At 44.3% G+C, this 25,268-nt stretch overlaps 1 protein-coding gene across 1 annotated transcript in view; it reads right to left on the reverse strand.

Annotated features, from left to right (window-relative positions):
* cntn5 (contactin 5) overlaps positions 1 to 23,887 on the reverse strand; it is a 65,881-nt gene extending 41,994 nt beyond the window's left edge. The window contains 6 exon segments of the mRNA XM_076146207.1: positions 16 to 111; positions 5,906 to 6,081; positions 6,205 to 6,328; positions 11,439 to 11,639; positions 23,594 to 23,712; positions 23,856 to 23,887. Coding sequence (XP_076002322.1) covers positions 16 to 111; positions 5,906 to 6,081; positions 6,205 to 6,328; positions 11,439 to 11,639; positions 23,594 to 23,712; positions 23,856 to 23,887 — 748 coding nt within the window.
* Positions 23,888 to 25,268: the final 1,381 nt, after the last annotated feature.

Consider the following 25,268-nt stretch of genomic DNA (forward strand, 5'->3'; position numbering starts at 1 on the left):
GCTGGCGATGCTTACCTGGTGAGTGCGGGGGAGGGGTACACATCAGCACCACACCTTGGCCTTCACGCACAGACACTCCGCCTCTGGTCTTCCCGCTGAAAGCACTGAGATCTGCAACAGCACACAAGCAACAGCAACATGTTGAACGCCTCTTAAAGAACAACAACAGACTAACCTGCTGATTTAAAACGCTCGTCTCAAGCCTCCTACTTCACAGGTTTTTTTAAGCAGATATGCAGGCGGGCAAATGTGCAAATGTGCGACATGTTAACAGGAAAGAGCAGGAAAAGGGCTCAGGAGAAACAAAGCTGTGCTATGGCGTTGTTTCACTGAGTTTCTGTGAGTGTGTTCGCAACTTTTGACAACATTTGTGTTACAAATCAATGTAAAATGAGGAAAAACAACAACATAACTTGGTCTCCAAAGGATACGAGCAAGAAAATGGTTTGTTTTGCCATTTGGAGTGTTCACATACACAAGTCTATATTTATTTCATCAAATATCCTGCTTTACCTTTAATTCGGAATCTAAGAGTGCGACATCATTTTTGCTCGAGTTGTTTTCCTCTGTGTCATCAGCATAAAGCAGACTTGACTCTCAGATTCGCAGCCTTTTGGGACCTCGCGCTGCCTTTTTACTGTCTGGCTGAATCAGGGACAAACTGTGGGACCGGAGCGACAGGCTGCTGACCCAGAGGGAACACTGTGCCTGCACCACTCCCATTCCATCACTTTGAGAGGAGATGTTTACCGTTACCTTGAACCGTCGGGTAATTATGCCTCAGAGAGAGAAGAGGGAGGGAGAGAGAGAGAGAGAGAGAGAGGGAGGGAGAGAGAGGGATGTCTGACACCTGCAGCTCTTCGGAATTTTTGGCACATTAAGGATCGAGGTTCGCTGCACTTTATCTTTGAAATTCAGCGTACACTCAAACCCTCCACAAAGTCAAAGCTGCTCTCTGTCCTGAGCATTTGGAGCGTTTGGTGAAATTCCTGCTGCTTCTACTGCTTCTTTTTCAGCTGGAACTGCCCTTGCTGCTAAACCAACAGTCATAATCACCGGCAGCAGCAACAGTCTGTAATAGTACAATTAGAACCAGTAAGGGGGAACATTGGTAGTCACAGTGGTGGTGGGAGCAAAGAGAAGAGGAAGAAGAAGAGTAGAAAAAGCGGTAGAAGTAGAAGAAATACCATCAGTATCAGCAGTAGGAGTACAGATGTAAGTGTAAGAGTATACGTAGTAGAGAGGACCCCAGTTGTAGTTATCATGAATGATGAATAAACTAGAGCAATCAAACTAGAGCAACCAAAGAAATGGGTTACTGGTGTAGTTTATAAATAAAAAGACAACATGAATGATGAACTATCCAAACCTGTCCCTTAGTCCCACTCACTGTCCTCATGAGGTCGACACCGGCCAGAGCATGAAAAAGACATAAGCCAGGAAGATACAGGAAACGGAGAAAGAGTGAATATTTCATGGGGAATGTTGAAACTTTTGAATAGACTGAGCTGGTGGTGGAGCTGCTGGCTGAACAATCTGGACTCAGACTTCGATCTGCTACACTAATCATCATTTCCTGTGTTTCAGACCCCTAATAGGCGTCGTTATTAGCTTCGGTGAATGTGCCGCCTTTAACAATGGAACTCAAACATTAGATCCAGATGAGGGCGAGTGCTGAACATTCATCTCTTGTGACGCACTCTGCAGACTGTGCCAATACTAAAGTAAGTATGATTGATGCTTTTTGGCTCTAGCACCTTCAACCTTCTACCTCAAACTGAGTTTTCAGAGATTGGGCTGTCACTTCCATGTTTGTTGCTTCTGTTGCCGGCTGATGGCTGCTGGCCAAGAGCGTATCGAGTGTATCGAGTGTATTCTGTGAGATCTGGCCGCCTCTATGGAGAAGTCTTGGACCACGACACTGGAGGCACCCGTTCATATCATCTCGGGCCGTTTGCGACGTGCGAGTCGGGGTAAGTTCTCTGTGCTCCCAGCAGAGTGGACCAATCCAGAGGCAGTGATTGTGACCATATTCACCACTGATTCACTATCGATCCGCCGTCTCCAGCCTTTACTTTGCCTGTGTAGCTTCCCGTTGTCCCCTCTTTCTTTAGAATCAAAGACGAATCACGGGCTATAATTGAAGTTCTCTCCCATGGTTCTACGGCCAAATACAGACAATATGTGATCCTAATGGGATTTTTTTTTGCCTACTAAAGAAAAGACCGGGGATAAACAAATGAACTACCTAACACAGAGAAACAACTATTGTCTAAGGAATGTTGACCTAAGCTATTTACACACAGCTGCTGAGCTACAACCGCAACATTTACTGACCTCCAACACAAACGGCTGCAGCCACGTGCATGTTTGTGAAGACGTTTCACATATTTGTTCCAGGTCTCCCCAGGATGGACGATACGAGAGAGGAGCAGCGTTTCCCAGGATATAAAGCCGGCAGATGTACGGTAGCACAGTTCAAAAGAGTTTCTGCAGATGCTGTTGGAAGCATCCATTATAAAGCAGAGTTGCCCTTTGAGCAGAACAGAGTGTGCAATTAACACCTACACCCCCTGCAGTAGTTTCTTAGGAAGAGCCGACGCTTACTCATAAGACTTTGTGTTACCATTACAAGTCACAAACAACTGAGAAATGTTCACAAGCACCTGAGTTCAATCATAAACCGACTGCACTTCCTGGATCATGTTGGAAACACAACAAAAATGATTGTCTAAGATCTGAAGATGAAGCTCAAATCATCTTCCCCTGCAAATTACAGTTATGTCAGTGGATCAATATTAATGAGCCTTGAATAATGTAAATCAGCGTGGTAATGAAAGCATCCTCAAAAGTTACAAGTAAACATATGTCAGTATAAATGTTTAAATTCCAGAGAGGCAGTGATGAAATTTGCAGCGTGAGTTCAATGCAAATGCATTACTTCAAAAGGAACGACGTCACCGCTCTCTCAATCAATGCCCATTATAGACTGATCTGTTTAGATTTGTGTAATATTTTGGAGGGGCCTTTTAATCAGCGAGGGGAAATCTTATAATAAGTCAAAAGCAGCACCGAAAATTCATTACCAGTGGAGCGCTCACAGGCGGCTCGATACCTGAGTGTGAGCCAGAGAGCGAAGAAGCCTTTAGGGAGAAAGATCAGAGGCCTCTCCTCTGCCTGCTGCCTTCAAAGTCACGGCTGAAAAACAGCCCAAGTGTGAGTCCAGCAGCTCAGAATTTCAAAACAAACGCAGAAAAAAAAGGCATCTTACTGAGCCGCTGTGCAGAACCAGCGGAGGGAATACAGAGCGTCTGAGCTGCACCTCTCCCGACGCGCTCACGCTCTCTCCCTTTACCTCCCTCGTGATTCATTCAGAGCCATTAAAGGAGCGATTTCCGTCCAGATTTTGTTTGGCTAAACACTAAAAAGCTGCTATCGTCGCACGGACACAAGCAACGCATCGAGCAAGGTCATGTAGCAGCTCTGACTTAATACTAACCAGAGCAAAATGAGAGTTCATTCATGTCGGAAGTCTGTCCGCCAACAATAAACAGATATAATGCTGAGTGTGCAACACTGAACGCTTTGTACAATCCCCACTAAACAATAACACGGAATTACTCTGCCAGAGTGAAACAGACAAAGAATCAATTGTATGTGGCCTCAAAGTGTTCTGCACAACAACAACAACAACAACAAGCACATCAAATAAAATAAACATTTACTTTCAACTGTTAGGAAATATGATAGGACATTCAGATAGCAAGGAATAGAATTAGCCCCCAACTTTGCAGTCAACATCTCTATCACTGCTTAGAAATGTGCAGCGCTGACAAAAGAGAAAAAGCTTCCAAGCTGAGAGATAAACACCCGACATTCGTTATGCTGAAAGAGGGAGACGAGGCGCTGCATCCCAAAGCAGGCTGCAGGGCCCCGCGCTTTGTCTCCCTGGCTGCAGCCCCACTTTAAAGACACGGGGGGAGAGGGAGCGAGAGAGAGCTAGAGAGAGAGGGAGAGAGGGGATGTTTGTGACTATTACACGCCGACGCCACTGTCTGAGTGTTCCAAACGCATTAAGTTAACAAGACGCAGCCACCGATTTGTTAAACAGCCGGGGATGAAAACAGATATTTAGCCACTGGTTGTGATGATTAGAGAGGTTCTCTGAATGCAATCCTCTGAGCTTTTATATGGGGGGTAAAGACTGACACATGCCACATCACACACATCTCTCTGCTATGTGCTTTTGTGCTCAGTCAGACTGGCTGGTTTCCCCCCCTTTCCCTCCTCTGTTTACGCTGGGATAACGGTTGGCAGCATCACGACACGCTGGACGCTGAATATTCACCATTGTGTCTCGCCGCTGAGTCCTCTCTCTGTGTCAGGGACAAACCTGAAGCGCCACAAGCTCTCGCTGTGATAAAGGAAACACAGGAGTTTCTGGACAGTAAACGGGACACTTATGGGAATGTGACACTGTTTATGCAGCCTCGTAAAATGCTAAAGCGGCTTGGTTCCAGTTGTGCAGTAGTGACACCGCTGAGCTGCTTTATATTCACACTTGTGAGTCTGCTGTTTTGCGGGAGAAGGTTGTTTTCCTTAAGGGAGAAAACTCCAGCAACACTTGTCGTATTAAGAACAACTTTATTGAGACAAACGGACGCGATGAGTTCCTCTCAGGAGGTACTGAGGGCCCCGCATTATCCAGCGTCACGTTGAAGAGAGAGCACAGAGGGGATGAGGGAAGCGGCTGTGACTGTCGGCCATGATTGTTTCCAGGTCCTAACCGAGCTCCCACTGCACTGATAATGTTTGAGAAGCTAGAGTAACAAACGTGGGCTGCGTTTAGCGCGGTAGCGAACAGACAGGGACAAAAAACTGAACTCTGGTGCAGCCACGAACCGCATTCATTACTCCTGAGCAACGATGACATCATCAATCATATATTTACTCTGAACTACGCATCTTTGTTTGGAAGAACGGAACCAAAACACATTTTTCAGCTTAATACATTAAGAGAAAGTCTGCCGCTGACTTAATTTCACTAATTCTATACTGATGCCTCTTGATGAATCTTTGGATGTAAAAACAACAAACAACATGCAAGCCTGAATCAAATACTGCAATAACACACAAGAATCTGTGCCTTCCCCCGTCTACGTACTGTGGGTTCAGACGTAACAGACCGTTTGTTTCCTTTGTAATTTCCACCACAGTTGCGAGCGTCCCGTTCATCACATTAGACCTCGGAGTGAAGAGCAACAGGTCCGCAGTGAGCTCCATGCAGCCATGCCAAGAAGCTTTCATGGTCATTGCTCCCCAGGAAACCGGAGAGAAAACCAACAATGGATTCTCCTCTGAGCACAGTCCACTGCCTGTGTGTGTGTGTGTGTGTGTGTGTGTGTGTGTGTGTGTGTGTGTGTGTGTGTGTGTGTGCGCGCACTCGCTTAACCTTTGATGACGCTTTGGGGGTCGGCTAGATGATTGCTGGGCAGAAGGAATATGTGTTTCTTTTTGCCTCCATTTTACCTTTGAGGCGTGCTGTTTGGAGTGCACGTTCCCCGTTAGTGATACGATTCAGCGGAGTCAGATTGAGCCGATGGGAGCAAGATTCAGCGACGCCTCGCTGTGGATGCGACTCAAAACAAATTAAAAGCTCAAAAAGAATCTCTGGCATCTCTCTGGTGTCATCTCTGCATGTTCAGCCACAGGATCCTTTCAAATCCACATCATTTCATATATGCATGGAGGACGGCTGAGTGAAAACAAGATTGAACTGAACTGACGAAGCCTTTTTAGATGAGAGGTGGAAGGCCCTCAAGCCTTTACTAGCGAGTGCAGCTGCCTAAGATTAACTTTCCTTGGATACCAGGACCTTCACAGGCAAAGTAAGATTTGTACTCACATGCAAATTGTAGGAGGCCGTCCCGACTGAGGAGCGTCCCGAAGCTGTTCTCCGCTCTGCACTGGTACTTCCCAAAGTCGGTGATCTCGCTCGCGTTGGAGATAATTAAATTCCCATCGATGAAGCTGTAGCGGTAATCTGCATCTGTATCCAACTCCGTCCCGTTGACGTACCAACTGGAAAGGAAGGGAGATGCGTTATAAATATCTCGGAGGTGAATGACAATCAAAGCTAATTAGCTGGAGGAAAAAAAAAAAGAGTAGGAGCGTAATTAGGAGACAGACGAATATATGTCACACCTGTACGTGGGCGCTGGATTCCCTCGTGCTTCACAGTGCATTATTGCTTTCTTTTCATCTGCATCCAAAGGGAAAATGACATCGCTGGGCTCCTGGATGAAAACGGGCCCAAACTCTTCACTTTCTACAGACAAAAAGAGAGACAGAGGGTTATTTCATTTAAACTGTCCTTTCCATCACCTTGCTTTTGTCATTGTGATTGTTAATCTTCCATTCATCTTCAGCAGGAGCTCCATTATACGACCCAATTACAAACGGGAATGCGGCAGTAGCGCTGACGACATTCCACAGAAACTTCGACAATATTTAGAATACTTCAGAGGAGCAATCCAAGAATCCTCAAAGCCCAAGTCCCGTTCCTTTTCAAAGCCGGACCCTGGAGGATTCCACCTGAATGTTAGAAGTGATCCCTTTTGATCACACAGCAGACCAGGATGCTGCTTATATGGTGAAACCTTCTGAAATGCTGCTGCGCCTCTGAGACGACACCAACGGCCAGCAGCTGTTCCAGTTCAATCCGGATCCAGGATTTTTCTTCATCAGAAATTGCACATTGAGGCATTTCTCACAAATAAGTGAAGAGATCAGGGACAGAAACAGGACCCCATGGTGATCTGGTGTCGGTGTTGAAATGACTTCACCGCAAGACGGAGCTTTGAGAGGACTGTTGAGCTTTGGTGGAGGTATGCACTCTGATGATAATGATTTAACTTCTACTCAATCTCAGTCTAAGAGCTTCGGCTAAGGGACGTTTAGGTTTCTTGGACTTGGACATCCGTCTGCACGGTGCAGCCTGGTTGGGTCTCATTAAACACGAGCGCTGGGGTTGTATATGTGTGTATTAACACTGCAGGAGTATTTATCTGCAGTGCGTATACACACTATATATGCAGTTTTTCCTCCCACTTTTCGATTTGACACATTAAAACCATTATGCACAGATGGAGGTAACCAGTCGTTACGAGCGGCCATATTGAATGTGGGACACCATTAGGAGAGACGTATGAGTACATTAGCACTACAGTATGTGCAGTTTGACGTAGATTTCTCATTGATCTATTTTTACTGAGCACCGCCACCACTGCACATGAAACAGGTAGGGTTTTATGCTCATCGTCGTGGAAACGTAAAGGAAAAAAATACAAAACAACACGTTCTTTAGTATTTCAGCCATTGTCCATCATTGTTTCCACATATTCAGTGATGGGTCTCTATGTTGCTGTTATGTTTCCTCTACAAAGCAAAATGCCACCAAACACAACGAGCACATGGTGAACAACCATGACAGGGAAATGTGTAATTTAAGAAAACTGGTATTTTGGGTAATAATAGGCTACAACACAGTCGCAGCAATCCAATGCAAATCTGCAGATGTATCAAAGTTCAGTTTTCATCCATAATTATCCCTGGATTTGATCCACTGAGCTCTCCACTCTGCCCACCAACACTGAATACTACCACAGATGTTCCACAGCCTCCTATTCTGTAGCTGCAGCACCACCACTACGTATTCTTTATATCATCTCTCTATATATACTGGATGTATAGATATATTTATTTATTTATTTGTGCTATTTATGTGTTGTTTTCAGCCCTCAGGAGACCAGATGTTGTAATAAATGCAATGAAAAAAAATGAAAATAGAATCAAATTGGAGCTGCATTTACACCAACAGGGAACAGCTGCAGTGGCACAATCCGGCTCTTTCTTTGAGGGCGCAGTATTGCTCCATCATCCACAATCATGCTAATTTTGCAGAGGCTTTTGTAGCCACAGCTGCCATCGACATGAAGGTCCAGCTGAGAAACGCCTGTGGGCAAATACTACCTTAACACACACAGAGAGCGACAACGAGGCGAGAAAGGGAACGCTGCGCCTGAGAGGAGGCACTGTGGCGGCGGGACGGGAGGCCGTCAATTCTGTGTTGTTACCGGTGAAAAAATTAAAAGAGAGATGCAGCAAATGTCCAAATTTAGCCACAGTCTCGGAGGAAGAAGCTTCATTTTACTTCCTCTGTGTTGCCAAATATTTGCAAATGCCAGAAGAAATCGCAGAGTAATTCCTATCATATTGTAGCGAGCCTAAGGGTGTGTACTCTGTCGCAACGCTCAATACTTTTGCAGCAGTTGTTTTATTTTAACCTGAGTCATGCTGCTGATTTGAATGATTATTATGACATTAAGATATTGTGCATAATTAAAAAAATAAATGTAATTACCCAGTGTGTCACGGCCCACCTCAGCTCCCCCAAAATGAATACATAATTGATTGATTAATTCATCATTTGATTCATAACAATAATAATAAATTGAAGTCATAATTTGCTTTTCTGAACACACAGCCCTCAAAATGAAATTATATATTAATAGATATTTTTTATACTTCCACAGAGAGCGCCTTGGCAACCAAAATTGTCCCTTTCCTTAATTGCAGTGTGTGTACATTATGGTTTGTGTGATAATGAGAATCCAAGCAGAGGCGAAAATCAACAATTATTTATTGCGATCAAACAAACGCTGGGTTTCACGCCGATGCCAGGTAGATCATTATTAGCGGATTGAAAGCGCCTGCTATCCCAAGCGCCAGCGGGTGCTGATTAAAGGGGGAAAACGAGAACTAACAGGCAAAATAGAAAGAAAACAACAGCACTGCGGCCCTCCTAAGGTCCCCAGATGCGACCCACATCAATACAAATGCGTCGGCGGTGTTGCATTTGAGACGTTTGATCGGCAAAACGTCAAATTAGCCGGATAACTTTCCCGACAGCCGATTGTGACGACACCTGAGCCGCGGTACTCTTGATCGTCACGCGATCGCACTAATGACTTGGCTCCCCGCGTCACGTGTGGACGCCGCCGCACGTGTTCCCTGTGTTTCCTCATCGACGCTCCCTGCTGCAGCTCTCTCATGTTTCTTCTGAGCGTGCGTCCCTTTGATGTAGTCTTCTGTTCGACAGAAGGAGTGAGGGAGTTACGGTGGAGGGGTTCCAACGTGTCTTGCATCTCAGACTTTCCGCCTACAACAAACTCGGTGTTGTTCACAAAGCCTTGAGGAAGAGCCTTCACAAGACAATGAACTTTCAGGTAAGGTAAGCCTGAGAAAACAGCAGTCACACAAAGCCCTTTCTGTTTACTACTGACAGCCAGTGTTGATTTCACAAATCAACACGGATAATAATGTGTTTCCATGGAGATATACGACACACTGCATGCTTATAGCGGGTAAACAACATGGTGCCAAACTCACATATTGTTGAAATTGAGCTCGGGGCTACAATAGGTTATCTGTCTTTCTAATAATCGCCCAAAACTGTCAATTTCCTAATGACAGACACAAAATGTGACAGAATCTTGTCAAAAACGTCAAGAGTGGAAACCAGGCAGCAAAGTGAACACTGGTGACAGCAAATCACAAACAGCTGTTTTTCTTGCAGCTCTAAATGCCACCTAACTGAAGCCATTACTATTATGAGATCTTTCTGCTACATAAAGCAACAATATGAGTCTGCGCCCAGCATTTCCCGCAATTTACCAATGATGTCACGACAAAATGAACCCAGTTTTTCCTCTTTTTTTCACCGACCTTTTGTCAGGAATCGACTGCAGCTTGGGGGAAATAATGACAAACGCTTTTGATGTAACACACAAACCAAACGGTGCAAAGTGAATCAGTGTTATGACGCAAAGCCTGCTGTGCATATCCAGCAAAGTACTGGAGTGATGGCTGTGGTGCCAGTGCCAAACATTAGAAAAAAGAAAAGCCTTTACTTTGTGTAAATTAAGCACAAATCTGCTGCTACAATCACAATGTAGGGTTGGTAATCTATCCAACAATACCAACATGCTGCGTCTAACACACCACCTGCTCCACATAATGAAGTGACTCATACTGACGCAGTGACAGAAGTGATGGATCTGAGTTGACCTCATACATCAGCAAACCTCAATCCACAGTTTAACCACCATTGTGCAAATATGAACCATGCTACACATAACCGTGGCAACAATCCTTATATAGGAACAGACACACTCACTTCAATCGCCACGGCAACCTGTCAGTCACAGCCCAAAGCATTAAGTTTGACTTTTGACATTCAGCATACACACACACACACACACACACACACACTACACATCAATCCAGCGCTGTGCTGTAATGCTGCTGTCAGACGCATTACTCTCACATGAGTATAAGACACATGAGGAAGACAGACAGACAGACAGACAGACACAAAGTAACAAAGAAAAATAATTGGACGTAGTATAGTTACTGTATAATTTGACTGTAAATATTTTTGCTATTTAGTTTCCTGGCTCATTTAATTACTTGACACCTGTGTTGCTTTAGAATTCAGCAGTTACCTCCGATTTCCATTAGTAAAGCAGCCCAGGTGTGATTAATCATATGTTAAAGCATCGGCGTGTCTCTGGGTGTCTAAGTGACTGTACGTCACGGCGGCTAGTGACCCATGCAGATTTACGAGCGCGGTTCCGTGCCGTGTTTCAGGTATTAAATCCTCCCCTCTGACAAAGATATCCATCATTCCTATAGCTCCTATACTGACGGGGACAGAGAGAGAGCTGGATATTGCCGTGATCCCACTTCAATTTCACAAAGGGCGTGACCCCAGTCAGTCCACGCCTCGGACAGCCATGATGGATAGCTGAGATTCATTTCTAGACCATATCTAAACAGGCAGGAAGCCTGCACACAGAGGGCGACGCAGACGTGGCAGGGAGCGGCTGGGGGAACAGCGTGCAGCCACACAAAACACATCTGGGGGACTTGATTTCATCTCTACTGTGTTAAAACCGTTATTTTATCTGAGCAGCGCTATAGGTCCCTAGGATTTGTACCGAGGCTGGCTGAAGATTCTGCTCCCGATTCACTCCCAACTAACAGCAGGTTAGGAAGCAGATTGCAATCCTGACTAACTACAGGAAATGACCCCGAATGCTCCGTTTCTTAGCAGAGGGAGAGGGATGCTGCCATTGGATAGCTGGGGCTTAGTCATGCCTGTAAAGTCTAATAAAATAAATTGAGAGCAAACTGTATACGTGACTGATGCTCGAGTCTCTTTGCTGAGTGCTTAACTGATATAAAAACAGCAGAATCTAAACGATGCCATTAAGAGTGAGATGAAGTTAAAGAGATGAGATTTCTATGCAGGGCGACAATTTGTGGAATGGGTGCGTTTGGTAATGGCGACAGATAAAGTGTCAGTGTGACCCCACCTTCACTCCTGTAGTCCTCCTGAGTGCCGAACAGACTCAGGGCTGACAGGGGATGACCGGAGAAAGGGGGCCAGTCAGGAGTCTCCAGTCCGCCGGCGTGCTGCTGTCGAGATCTGCTCCGCAACGACGACGAGCTGTCCGACTTCATCCGTAGCAACGCCGCGTATGATACGGGCCGGGCTGCAACGGCTCTGGAGAGGTCTGCAAGAAAACACAGAACACACAGTCAGGAGTGAACATGCTGCGTTGACGTGATGAACATTTGCCACAACTCCTCGACAGTGACAACTGTCAAACCCAATGGTTTGCTTCTTTACTTTCAAGTGTTCTGAGACATGACACTGATGAATGTAAGAGATGTAAGTAGCTGGAGAAGTGTTTGAATTGAATTCTGGATCTCTGTGAAGGTCTGTAATGACATGATAATGATAATATTTCAGGGTGAAGGTGAAAAAGAGGGATGACGTCTTAAAGTTTGAGAAGACGCTCGAACGATCACTGTGAGTCATTCATGTGTGGACAAAGCAGAGAGTGGAGACATGAAGGAAATGATGTTCGTGACTGAATGGCAAAGGAATTCCAATCTGTGTGTTTGGGCGAGTCCAAGACTTATTTTTTATTTGATCAGATCAACTCCTAGCATGTGAAAGTGGCCGATCTAATCTGAGAATATCTGATCCACGTATTATATCAGGTCTGCGCCACATGTGAGGAGGAAAATGTGAAGGGTTGGTGATAAAACAGGTTGAGGCAGAGCGTTGTAAGCTGCGTCTCCCTGACGATGAGCTGCCTCTGACTCTGACTGCTGCCCATCTTCCAGGGATCCAATTAAATCCTTGAACGGTTGATTCCATAGCCTCCTGACATCATGTGTCACCTGACCAGCAGGTTTCATACAGACAGACGTTTGCTCTCAAAAGCTAAATCTCGCTGTTGTTTCATGGTGTCTTCAAAAGGAAACACACCGATCTACCAAGACTGACAAAATAGAATGAGCTAATAAATACTGACTTCCATATGAAAACATTCACTCTCTCCTCTTTCAATGTACCGCTCGTTCAGAGAGAACTGTCATCAAACTCCAAACTGAGTCAAATAGTACCAGACCAGCAGAGAGGCAGCTCCTTTACAGCCAGAGAGTCCGCAGAGGTTCACAATACTCTCCTCTTTGATATAGGAGCTACAGTCGGCTCTGTCACTACTCGTTGATATCACCATTCCTCCTGTTCTTCCCTGACTTACTTTAGAGAAATAAAACCCACTTCATGCGGCAGAAGGCATCAATATCTTGTCTTTTATCATAAAAACACAACAACTCCAGATTACACGTGTTACTATTGTTCTCGTGACGGCCGCGATCAATATCCATATTTTTCACAAGCGAGGTTTTCAATGCCGCTGCAACTGAAACTGCTGAAGGTTGTGGAAAGCTGTGGTGTAAGACTGCTGAAATGAGAGAAGGAAAATGCTAAAGAAACAGAAGCTGGAACTCAGCAAGAGCCTAATCAGGGCTTTGGGAAGAGGGACGGAGTCTGTGGAATCCAAGAAAAGGAAGGAAGTGAACAGAAAGGGAAATAATTACGCTCCCTGTGGGACTTTATCAGCTGCCGAAATACTGCTATCTACAAATGGGGAGTGGGCAATTACAGTAACACATACAGTGTTACAGGCAGAGGTGGGGTCCTGTGTAAAATTACAGATTTTGGGAGATTCTACATTGAAAAGCTTGGCAATTAATTAGCTGGTGGTCGATTAAGTCGTTTATAATCCAAAGAATGAGTTCCATTACAGTGTAAGCCTCGTTGCTTGTGAAGAAGACATACACGGTTGGGTGAACTACACTGAACTCTCGGCACTTTTGACAAACTGACAGTAGGAAGAGTTACCAAACCAACACAGAATCCATGGGGTCTTAAGTGGAAAACATGCTTTTTATATACCGGGGCCCGTTTCCAAACAAGGCTTTTAAAGGAACAGCAATCGGAATAAGAGATGTTTATTTTTATGACCAATATCAGTGCGCCTGTCATGTTTCCTTTTACATTAATGCTGTTTAAACTCATCTCAGACGCTGATCCAGTCCCTGCGTAATATCTGTGTCCCAATTAAAACATCTTCATTTACATAACGTGTAATGTATTGTGTTATTAGAATCTTATATCATATCTTATATTTTATATTACATCATGTTGTTGTCGTCCTTCCCTCTGCACTCTTATGTATTTGCTTCTTTTCTTCTTCTTCATGTAGTTGATTGGCAGTGGTGCTGGTTGGGCTTGTAGTGGTGGGAACATTAATGGGACGAGTTACATCAGAATCACACAGCTCGCCAACAGTAAACACAGAGGTTTATTATTCCCAAACCAAAGGTATTAGAGGGGGCGAGAACTGAAGGTTTTTTAGCTCTTGACTTTGTTTACAGCATCTAATAGTGTATTCCAGTCTTCTAATTCCCTCCCATAGATCCGTGCTGATGTTTTTAACGGCGCAGGCACCGTTACAAATCGGCGGAATGTACCTTTAAATACAAACCACGCACTCATTTCATCCGGTGTAAATTTACTTGCGAGGAATCATAACAAATGTGGTTACAACTGATATCAATTGAGGTCTTCAGCTGACTTTTTGTTATCGTTTCCCGATTTTGAAATCATTCGCATAGAGTTCTTCCTTTGGTCCTGTCGACTGCCAGTTATGAAAGGTCAGGAAAAAACACCGGGGCTGAGGCTAAGTCCTGACAAATGCAGCGTGCCATGAAGAACCCCCCATCACCCACACACACACACACAACACACACCCTCTTTTGTTTGTTTGACTATTGAAGCCGACAAGCACTCGCTCATGTCAGCCGTCACCTTCATCTGATAAAGGCAATGACCCCTGCAGATCCCACTGATCCCTATCGCTCCCGGGCTACAACATCGGAAGCGCACTTTGAAAGGGCTGCGGCATGTCAGCGAGCGCCACAGCGAAGCTGTGAGTGATCGTTACAGGCCTTCACCCTCACGATAACATCGCCAAAGGAGACAGAAGCTTTTTTTAGTCAGAAAAAGAGACAAAAACAGAGGAAAATGTGGTTACTTTGTTGATAGAATCGTACATCAAATTGGAGTGAATCCTGCATTAAACGGACGTATATCTTCATCAAGACAAGGTTGTAACTGCGAGCTTATAGACCGAAGGCACAAGTTTGCTCAGCTCACCATGACTCGGCTCTTTTGCTTTTCTTTGTGTTACTTTTAATACCTCCCCCCTGGCTGTAATAGGTCCCAGCTTTTGTTCAGGTTCTCTCACATGTATAAACTCCCACCCTGGTCGAATAAACAGAAAATTCTCTGTCTTACTTCCTGGTCTAATTTATTGGTTGAGCTCCTTTTCCATCTTCTTTGCCTTCTCTTTTATCGCTAAACAAACTACAGCTACGGCCGACTCCTCTCTCCGCCGACTGTAAACCTTTTTCACAGCCGCGTCGGCTCGTGCCTGCTGGCATGTAGTGGCATAAAAAGAAGTGCAGTTTTAAGGACTGTACTATAGTACGCTCGTTACTGATTGCATCCGCACTCGCGATTCGACAGGAAGGATGCGATCAGTCAATCGGTATCACGCCGCAATGGAATGTTCTCCTTCTTTCTAGCCGAATAGTTGTAAGTTCCGGGATACACACTGTTCACTGGCCTGTTGTTCCCGTTTGTCTTTTGAAGCCTTTACTGTAGCGCGCAACAAGCATGCACTAAAAAGGTAAAGGTGGGGGGGTTAAGGGAGGAGGCCATGTTTCAAGTAAACAGAGAGCATACATGGGAAAACACGGAAAACACGGCAGCTTCCACTACATCACTGAGCCGGCACAGCGCGAGGAGCGAACGTATGAATCTTGTCTGCGGCCTCAGGACTTTGGTGCGGAGAAATTAATTAGAATAACATACAGTAAGTAGGTGAGACGCTCATGAGGGCTCAAGTAGACAGACATGATTAGCCATAGCCTGTAAGATTAATGAAGACCTTCACAGGGAGATTATATTGACTGAGGCTGATTATGCTCGAGACCATTTATTCAGTGGAATATCATTATAGACAGAACAATCCATATATCATATGCAACCTCAGCTCACCTCCTATCAAAGCAGACGACTCGCGGAAACCGAGCCTTTTCCCTGATCCTCCGTGTCCTGTGGGGATTTTACGAGTTGAACAATGAGTCGCTTCAACCTTGCTGGGGTGACGGCGAAAACCGCAGTGGCGTAGCATGATGTATGGTGCTAATGTTGTCGTGCGTCTTGAGGGAAACGGAGGATGTCTCTATCAAAGGGGGGGGGGAAGCTACGTCCTTATTCAAATTGTTTTGTTTTAATTTAAAGCCCACACTGATAGTCGCACGAACACGCAGCTGGAGACGGAAAGCAGCGTCAGCTTTAGCCACAATTCCCATACCGCCAATCCGAAGCAAGTGACAACACCTTAGTTATTGGCTTCGGGGTAAGTGGCACATGATAACAAGGCTCGAACAAAATCTGGCGCAGGCACACAGGCTCGTTTCATCGTACGTACTCCTGGACTGTGAGGTGCCAAATTTCAAATCCCTCGGTACTGATTAAAGCGTTGTTCGCTACACACTCGGAGGATGATTGCCAGGGTGTGAGCGTCGTGTCCAAATGTTCGCGCCGACAGAAATCATCACTCATGTAGCGGGTTTCTTTTCTGCCTTGTTTTTTTTCCTCCCGGACTGAAGTTGCGAGTGTGAGAGGGGCTCACCACAATCCGGCTTCTCCTGCCAGTTTGGAGAAAGTCCATCAGGCGCAGATACGAGGCCCGAAATAGGTCCCAAACTCGTATTTATCATAGTTAATCTCTAACAAATGTGTGTGTTAGAAAGTTGAGTGCCGAACTGCGACTAGTCATTTATATTTGAAAGCTAGCGTTGGCTGTATTTGTGTAATCAGGGTTTATGTGAAGGACATACTGTGGGGAAGGAACAACTGCAATGATACCTGGTTGTTGTTACAGCTCTCTGAAGCTTTATGTTACCTTGAACAAAGTCTGTTTTTGTTCTTGCATTTACTTTTCAGGCTTCCCATACAATTTCTGCAATACTGTATATTCCATCGCATTGCCAGCTGTGTGCGCTGCATGCAAATACTCCACCAATTCCCCACACTAAACCACATTTCTGGTGCATGACTCCCTTGCCCTTGGTGAAAATGACTTCATGCATCACTTATACAGCACTACGCATCTATATTCCCCCCAACCCACTTTTAATATTGAGATACCTTCAGAGTTAGCCGAGGCACAGTGGAATTACCATGGCGCACTTACCACTCCAAGCAACATTGTAGTTCAATCAGGAGCGGGGAAGGGGAGGAAGAAAAAGGCTTTTGACATCATGGCCGCCCGGCCCAGCCCTCCTTTCAATGCCAGTGAAACCTAATTTTGCTGCCCTCTATAAATAAACTGATGACAAAAAAATGGGGACAGCAGAGAGGAAAATAAGATGGAATAGAACAGAATATTCAGAGAGGAGCAGCGGGGCAATAATCCATTCTACGGGCGATCATGTCAAAAGTGTGATAATAGACAAAGACTGCATTACTTCCCTGGAAACCGCTGCTCCTGCTGCTGATAATATTGAAAAGCAGTTTGAAGTGCAGCACTCTAAGTCAAATGTGACACATGTCTGATAGAATATAAATACACTCAACTCCAAAGCACTGTTGGACTCAAGGGCAAAACCACTCATTTTATGTAATCTGTTATAACAGTATAAATAATGATGGCAGGATTTTAATCCAACAATCCAGAACCCAGAAGCTTTATACTTAAAACTCCAATGTGATGTCATCTTTTTTTTGCTACACCGTTCTAAAAATAAATGGCGCGATCACATCAGACATGCAGACAAATGGTCCGCACTAATTTGTCTTCAGTTACCGATAACGGGACGTTCAGCTGTTTAATGCGTGGACAGATCTGATAACAGTGGGCTGATAACATGGACCAGTTAGGAACATTTCTCCTACGGCTAAAGAGCAAAGGAAGTAAAAACGTTCAGTGCGGTCACTATGACGACACCAACAACATGCCCGGGGCCAAAGCTGATGGATGGTGTGTATGTTATTTTTGTGCTTTTATGTGACACCTATGTAATGTCATTCGTCTGGTCTATGTTATACACAAAAGCAGGATTTCACCATTTTTTTGTGATTTTTGCGATCAATATCATTTTTGCACTGCAGTCATTTGTCCTGACCTTCAACAATAATACAGAAATTCATTAAAGGAGAGATAGAAACCAAATCATAACTGGACAAGAATGAAACTATAAAATGTGAAAAAGGAAAATTGAGGTCATTTCTACTGTCACATGTGAAATTAATGTTTGAGCTTCAATTTAATAAAAGCTAAAAGTATGGCACAGTGTGTTTTTTCACTTTTCACAGGCATAAATGAAATGAAAGGACAGACACACTGAGCCAGCACAGGCTTAGTTTACTACCTGGGTCATCATGGCCACGCATAGAATCTCCTGAAAATGATGTGAGTGATTAAAAATAAGGGAAAATTAAAAAAAAAAGGTTTATGACTTGCAGGTAAAGAATTTGCATTTTCTTCTAATCGTTTACTTTGACGATGAAAAACACCAACAGTTGTCCCCTTAAAAACAAAAAGGCGCCCAGCAGGGGCAGTTTCATTTCCTGTAATGTGATTCAAAATGAACGAAATGAAAACTGATGTCATGAACTCGCATTTAGCTGTCTGAGCATTTTTATACCTTCCGCCGATTATGCTCCAGGAGAATGCAGCAGAATGATACAGCGGTATGACATCAAACACTTAACGCCGGAACAAACTCACCCGAATAATGTGTAAATCTTTTGGAGAGACGAATATATTTGGAGTGCACGGTTCACATACTGTCTGAGAGCGCAGACGGCACAAAGGAAATGCATTTAGGACAATAAAAAGGATCTGATTTAGTGTCTCTATTACTTTGGGTGTGGAATGACACAATGTCTTAGAGTTGACATCATTATCGTCTTAATATCTTAATGTTGTGTGCCTTTTCCGCAAATGTGTTGACCACATTTGCGGGTGAATTATGGCGGTGAAGTATTATATAGATGACCGGCTTAATGACTGCAACTAAAACGGCAACTCAGGCTTTAATATCAAGGCAGCTTTTTGAATTTATGAGCCTGTTAGGGGCTAATGTATGGTTTTATCACCCGTCTCCCCCAGACGATTTCTTTAGAGTTCAGTGGGGAGAAACCATCGTGACTCAGCCGGGGGAAGAAATCGGTTTTTGACTGGTGTGTCACACATTAAAGCACAGCCACTAACAGTAAATAAAAGTAACTTGTTGGGGAGAGATTGTGTCATACTGTCATACGGGACAATGAAAGAAGAAAAGGAAAGTAAATAATCCTTTATATCAGTCTGGGTGGAGCGTTTATTCTCTTATTTTGAAAGTCTGACCAATAAGGAGTTACTTTCAAGCGTTCATTAAGGTATGGTACTTTAGCATGAGGCAATAATATAACAGAGATCCAACAGATGCCTGAAACCAAGCGGCAAAACACACTCTGCCTGAAAATCCAGTCTTCTGTCAAAAGAAGCATATGAAACGCACTCTGACCCCTTTTCATAAACATAATAAAGTAGTTTCAAGTTGAGAAAAACAGAAGACAGGACTCACAAGGGACAACTCACCCACACTACTTTGCAAACAAAACCTCTACTCATCTAAACGTTGAGTCCGTGCCAACATCTGAAAAAGCACAGACTGCTTCACATTTTGCAGAGAGAATGCCTTGAATGCCTTCGGAGGAACACGGATTCAGCACACACAACATCTTGACCCCGACAGTAGGCGGTAGTCCATAGGCTACACGTCCTAAGACCTTTTCATAACACCAGTTTGAACTGTGATAAATGCACACAGGCGAAGTTTCCCTGCATTCCTCCATCCCTCTGTTTCTAGATCAACCAGAAAGTCCCAAGATCACGTAAGAGATGGTCACACAGATCACCTTCGTACTATAAACCGAACTTTCAGAGTTTGTTTGACCGCGTCTTGGAAAAGTTTGTGTTCTTCAGACCATTGGCTGATGGATGAGTTTGTTTCAGAACTGTAATCTGAATCATCACTGTCTGCACCCCAGTTTGCAACGGCAGAAGAAGCTTCAGACTGTGAACGAGCCGCAGGTTTGGACAGAGTTCCCTGTAAAGAAGAACGCTAGACTGCATAAATCATCTGGTTAAGGATGTTACCGAGCGATTGAGCTTGATCAGTAACATCTCAGTGCGGATGTGGAGCCTTTGCAGCAGTGAAGTGAGAGGAAGTGCACTTCAACTTCAACGTTACCCGGGGAGAAACAGAAATGAATTTATTATTTCCAACGACATTATGGATTCTAGCATTTCTGTGGTTAAAGAAAAAGCATTAGCCTGTTTCTTTTTTGACTACTGTGTGTGAAATGAACTCGCTCCCTCTTCCTTTGAACTCTGATTGCCAGACTGCAGGTTTTTTTGGGTGGAGGTAGGGATTCATCTCCTCCATCCCCCTGAAACAGCACAGCACCCAGCAGTATTCCATCACAACTCCTGTTTACTGATCTGTGCCAGTATCCACGCCGCGTTTGTCCTCTGCTACACATGATTGTATCAGCACTTTTATTAATTCCATAGTGTCCGTTGCTTGTTGTGTACCTCAATTTCAATTACACCGTTGCATTGTGCCGTATGTGTAATCTTTATGGTCAGCATGAAGCAGTAAGCGTTATCAAATAGCACTGGGGCTTAAATCTGACCACATGATTAATGTTCCAGCTCTTGCAAACCAAAGATGAGATGCTGCAGATCTGTAGTAACTAAACATCAAACTGGCAATCGAGCCAACTTCCGTAATTTCAATCTGACTGACGCTGCTACAACAAGGGAGAACCCAACACTCATCAACATAACATGGTATCTCCTCATCCATGGAGGTCAGAATAGACTCAGAACAAGACAGACTCACAAATTCAGTACCTGGGACACTAAAATGAGCAGCATAAACTTTGCTCAGAGGGCAAGTTAAGGATAAGACTTTATTATGATGGAAAGTCTATGTGATGTGTTTATACATGGGCTAGAATTTCAACTACAGCCACCAGTGTTCTAAAATAGATTCCCACAATTATTTGATCACTCCACACTGCTAATTTAATGTACAAATGTATTTTCAACTGCTTCAGCGTCAACATTGGCATTGGGATTACTATCAAAAACTGTCCTTGACCTCGCTTGGCCTCTCACCCTTACATGACGAGTTCAAATGTCACTGTGCGCGTAGATGCAGGTGAATTCTTCAAACCAAATTTGTACATAATTGTCCAATACCTAAATTCCCTGTAGACACTTTGCCGTGACTCTGCTGAATCCCTCTCCCCCTCTCCCTAAGGAGAGACTGTATGTGTTATCACTCATGACTATGCATCCACTACAGGCGCTATTCCAGTGGTTCAAGCTGCTGCAGCACCAGAATTTGGATGTGAACCACGGGAGTAAAAACACCCACAGCGTCATGGAGTAAAAGAACATATGGAACAAAATTACAGTCAAATGAATCATCTTTAACACGTGTCTGCACAACAGTCATAAGGACATAAATATTTTTTGGGAAACAGTGATGGATGTAAGGTGAGTATTGTCTCCAAAATAAGACCATTATTCCGAATGTGTGTGTGTGTGTGTTCCTCCCTGGCCGTCCAAACAAAGCAGCATCTTATACATGCCTCATTTCTCTGCTGCTTGACTCATATCTTAATGCACCAGGCTGATTTCTGCAGGACTCACTTGCATCTCTAAAGTCAGTCAGCTCAGTTGTGAATGTTCTTTGTATAAATGTCTGACTTTATATTAAATTAATATTTACACAGAGTATTAACACGAGCAGGGATAATTAATCATAGTTTTAGGGGCATAGTTAAGCTGTTGTTGCTCACATAAATTAGAAAGCAAAAGAGAAAGAGCGAGTGTGAGAGAGCGAAGGAGGGAGAGAACGAGAGCGAGAGAGAATGATGGCATGCCTGCTGCTGAAAGACACTCCACTCCTGTAACAGTGAACACAGGAGCTGCAGGGAGATGTGACAGAGTCAAATCAGAGCTGCAGCGCTGTGCAGACATGCCCTCTGTGAGTTTTTGGGTACAAGAAATGAAGATTTTGCATTTGTAACTTTAATTGTGAGACAATATGCAGAGCTGTCTAAGGAATCCTACAATCTTGGCCAACCAACGTGTAGAGCAGAGAACTTGGCCAATTAGGAAAAACCCATGAATCCAGGTGTAGTGCCAAGCAAACACACACACACACACACACACACACACACACACAAACACACACACACACACGCACACACAGACTCAACAAAGTCAGTGCTCCAAGAGCAAACAAGGTGGGTGGGGTTAAAGGGCTCTGCCTTTGCATGCAGACCAGATTTACAGTTTAAAAACCATCCATCTATTTCAGGCTCTGTCCTCCAACAGGCTCTACAGGTTTAAAGCAATGTTGGATAGCCTACTTGTACTTCCTGCTGTGACACTGACATGACACGACAGGCTTTGAACTTTGGCCAAACACAGATGTCCACTTAAGAGCCCGCTGCACTCAGGAGAGTGAGGAGAATAAACCCAACTGACCTTACAAAGCACCTGAAACAGGCCAATGACACTTGTAACCTCTGACCACTTCAACTAGAGGAGAAAGAGGATGAAAGGCCTCATATACATGCATCCCAACAGTGTAAGATGAAGGTGGCTGAAGGTGGAACAGATCCCCGAAACGCACAAAAAAAACTATTGCAGGCCTCGAAATGTGAAACATGAAGGCAGGGAAAGTCAACATGTGCTGCTGCAGTGTAAACCCAGCAGATTCTACCCTTGTTGACACGTTCTGAGAGATGGAGACAACTCTCACATAGCAGCCTTTGAAACGGTCAGCACACTGGCTGAGCAGCCGCACTGGGAGGGAGATGCACCACATCAAACAGCTGCGTGCTCCAGGGGTGTGTCTACACTTGAACCTCTACAGGACTGATGAAGGGGACAATGTAGGAACGGTCCAAATCTCAACAACATGTTCCAACTCAGTCGCAAACAAGCAAAAAGGGCATTTCCCAGTGCAACATTTGTTGACATCACCCAAGCCAAAGCACGGTTTGGACAATGTTTTTTTCATAAAATCGGAGACAATTTATTCATAGATTCAGAGGCCCTGGAATAGGGCCTAAAGTCAACAAACAGTTGTTTCCATTAAATAGTGCAGTTTAGCGAGCAGACAAGCGAGGTCAGCGGTGTGGGTTTCACACGGTGAGCACGACAAGCAAGCGTGAATCCTCCAATGGCCGATGGAGAGAATCATTAAGAAAAAGGGCAAAATCATTAGAGCAGCAGAAACATGCTGTACACTGACCAGGGAGGACACTCAGTCTGGGGTTTAACACAACGCCCTCACAGCTCATATCACAAAATGTGCTACACAGAAAATGAGAGTCAACCAAGAGAGCGCAGCACCGACATCACCAGGGGTCAGAGTTTGATTCCGAGCAGGTACTGAGCAAGACTTTCTCACACGCATCCCATTAACTGAATCGGCCCCAAAAAATCTATCTCGTTTCTTATTTTTTTACGAAGAGTAATTCCCAAAGCGATAGTTCGGAATGTTGTGCATCTACTCGGGTGGAACAAGTCGTCGAGGTCTGACCCATCAACTCCCTCCCTGTTAGAGAGTCGGGGCTGTGGATCTACAGTCGTACTGCGGCTGTGTGAGTACACAATGTTTTCAGGGACTTCCTGTAATTTATAGCCGCCATAAACCTCCACCGAAAGACTGTGGCAAACCCGGAGACTGGAAAACCTCCCGGCATAGCAATGTTCAACAAACCATGACGTCTTCAACTCTCTTCCGATGCGGCATTTTTTAAGATGTGGATTGCTTCTCCCATAAAAGGTGAAAAATCACAAACCCTCTCCGGCATCCATAAGTAATGATTCTCCCACCAAGCTGTGCGACATTTACGGCGGCCGTGTCATCAGCGCTGATTTCAGAGCACTACCCCGCACTCTCCCCTCCAACTATCATCCGCCATTATTTTTGAAGACTACCCTTTTGTACCACCTACCTGAAAGGCCACTAATGACGGACAGGAGGAGAAGCGGTTTCCATGGTGACCCCATACTTGTTCAGGAGGGTCCCTTCTGCGAGAACGTCAGCAAGTCTGTTTCTTCATTAAAGCTGCGCCTAAAAAAACAGAGAGAAAAAAGCATCAGCAGGCTGCGGGGAGTTAGACTGAATTATCACCTCCATCCTGGAACACGCTGCTACTCGTCCAAATGCCTGGAGTGGACTTATTAAACATTGTGCTTTGTTTCCTGTCTCATCACCGTAGCAACAGGCACACTGGATGGTGGGACATGGTGAAAAGTTACATACTACAAGATTAACAACATGATTATGAGTCGTTTGCTGTAAGATTTAGCACCTCAGTATGGATGAGATGAGATCCAGCCGCCACACGTGGATTCCCACCTTCGAAAGCTGTTGTCATTATCTTGATGTGGGCATGCATTGTGATCGCATCTCAGCAGGTGGGCTTTGACGCTATTACACTTACGCTCGCTCCATGGAGAGGCTTCATGCATTTTTAAAGATATAACACATGCATTAGCCATTTACCCATAACATTAACATATACCCATCCCCGTCCTGCATGTTCCTCATGAACGTGTCCAGGCTGTACGGATTGCATTTACACCCGACTGGCTGTGACTGAAATCCAATCACAACACGAGCTCGGCCACATGTATACCTCATTTCCTAATCTAAAGCATTTGGATCACAAGGTAATGCAAAGTGTCATTGGGCATTAGAGTTGTCAGATACAGCAGCAGTGTTTATGTGCCTTCACCAATAATGATAATCATGCATTTTAGTTATCGGCGCCTTTCAGGACATTCAAGGTCACTTTACACCTCACAGAAACGATAAGATTCAAAGATTCACAACAGAAAGAACAGTGAATCACAGTGAGTGAGCCAATTTCAACATACAGGTTTTGATATGTGATATAAAGGTGGAAATAGAAATAGAGTGTAGCCGATGTGTTGAGGTACCTGATGTAGCTGTAACATAAAGCGGCTGTGTCAGTTCTCCATGAACCATGTTCTATAAAGAGATCTGGAGGGAAACTGTAAGCCGAGTAATGAAGACCGTTGAGTCTATGTATCGCTCCGTGCTCAGAGAACACTTGTAGAATAATGTACACAGCTGTAGCTTCATCGCAAAGATCTCAGTATACAGTTCGTCCTCCTACATCTTATCTTACAGTGCCGGATCGCTGAGAATCCTTGCCGAGAATGTCAAACCTTTGTGTCTCTGGGGGGCCAGGAAAAGTATGTAATCTCAGGTACAAGCCGGTGCCAGATAGTTACCAATATCCTGCTATAGACATATACAGTACAGATACACATTATAGAATATATAGCATACATTTTTTATGTAACTGAAAAGTTTAAATTGTTTTTATTTATCTTTATCACAGTAATTGTAGACAGATTCTTCCCACATTCATTCAAATGTTAAAACAATGAGTTAATAATTTTGTCATCTCTGCTGTATTTTAGCTGCCGTAAGTGATTTGTTTTGACAAAATAAGTCCTCTTTCATTTCATTTTACTTGGAAACAAGCTTACAGAATGAGTTTGCAGTGCTTTCAAATATATTTTGTGGGTGCTGAACACCAATTCAGGCATCAAATTACACCTAAATAGAAAGTTTCCAAGGGGGGCAAGGCCAAT

The sequence above is a fragment of the Genypterus blacodes genome, unplaced genomic scaffold, assembly GCF_046128005.1.
Source record: "Genypterus blacodes isolate CSIRO-AG114 ecotype Tasmania unplaced genomic scaffold, CSIRO-AGI_Gbla_v1 ptg000032l_1, whole genome shotgun sequence".
NCBI lineage: Eukaryota > Metazoa > Chordata > Actinopteri > Ophidiiformes > Ophidiidae > Genypterus > Genypterus blacodes.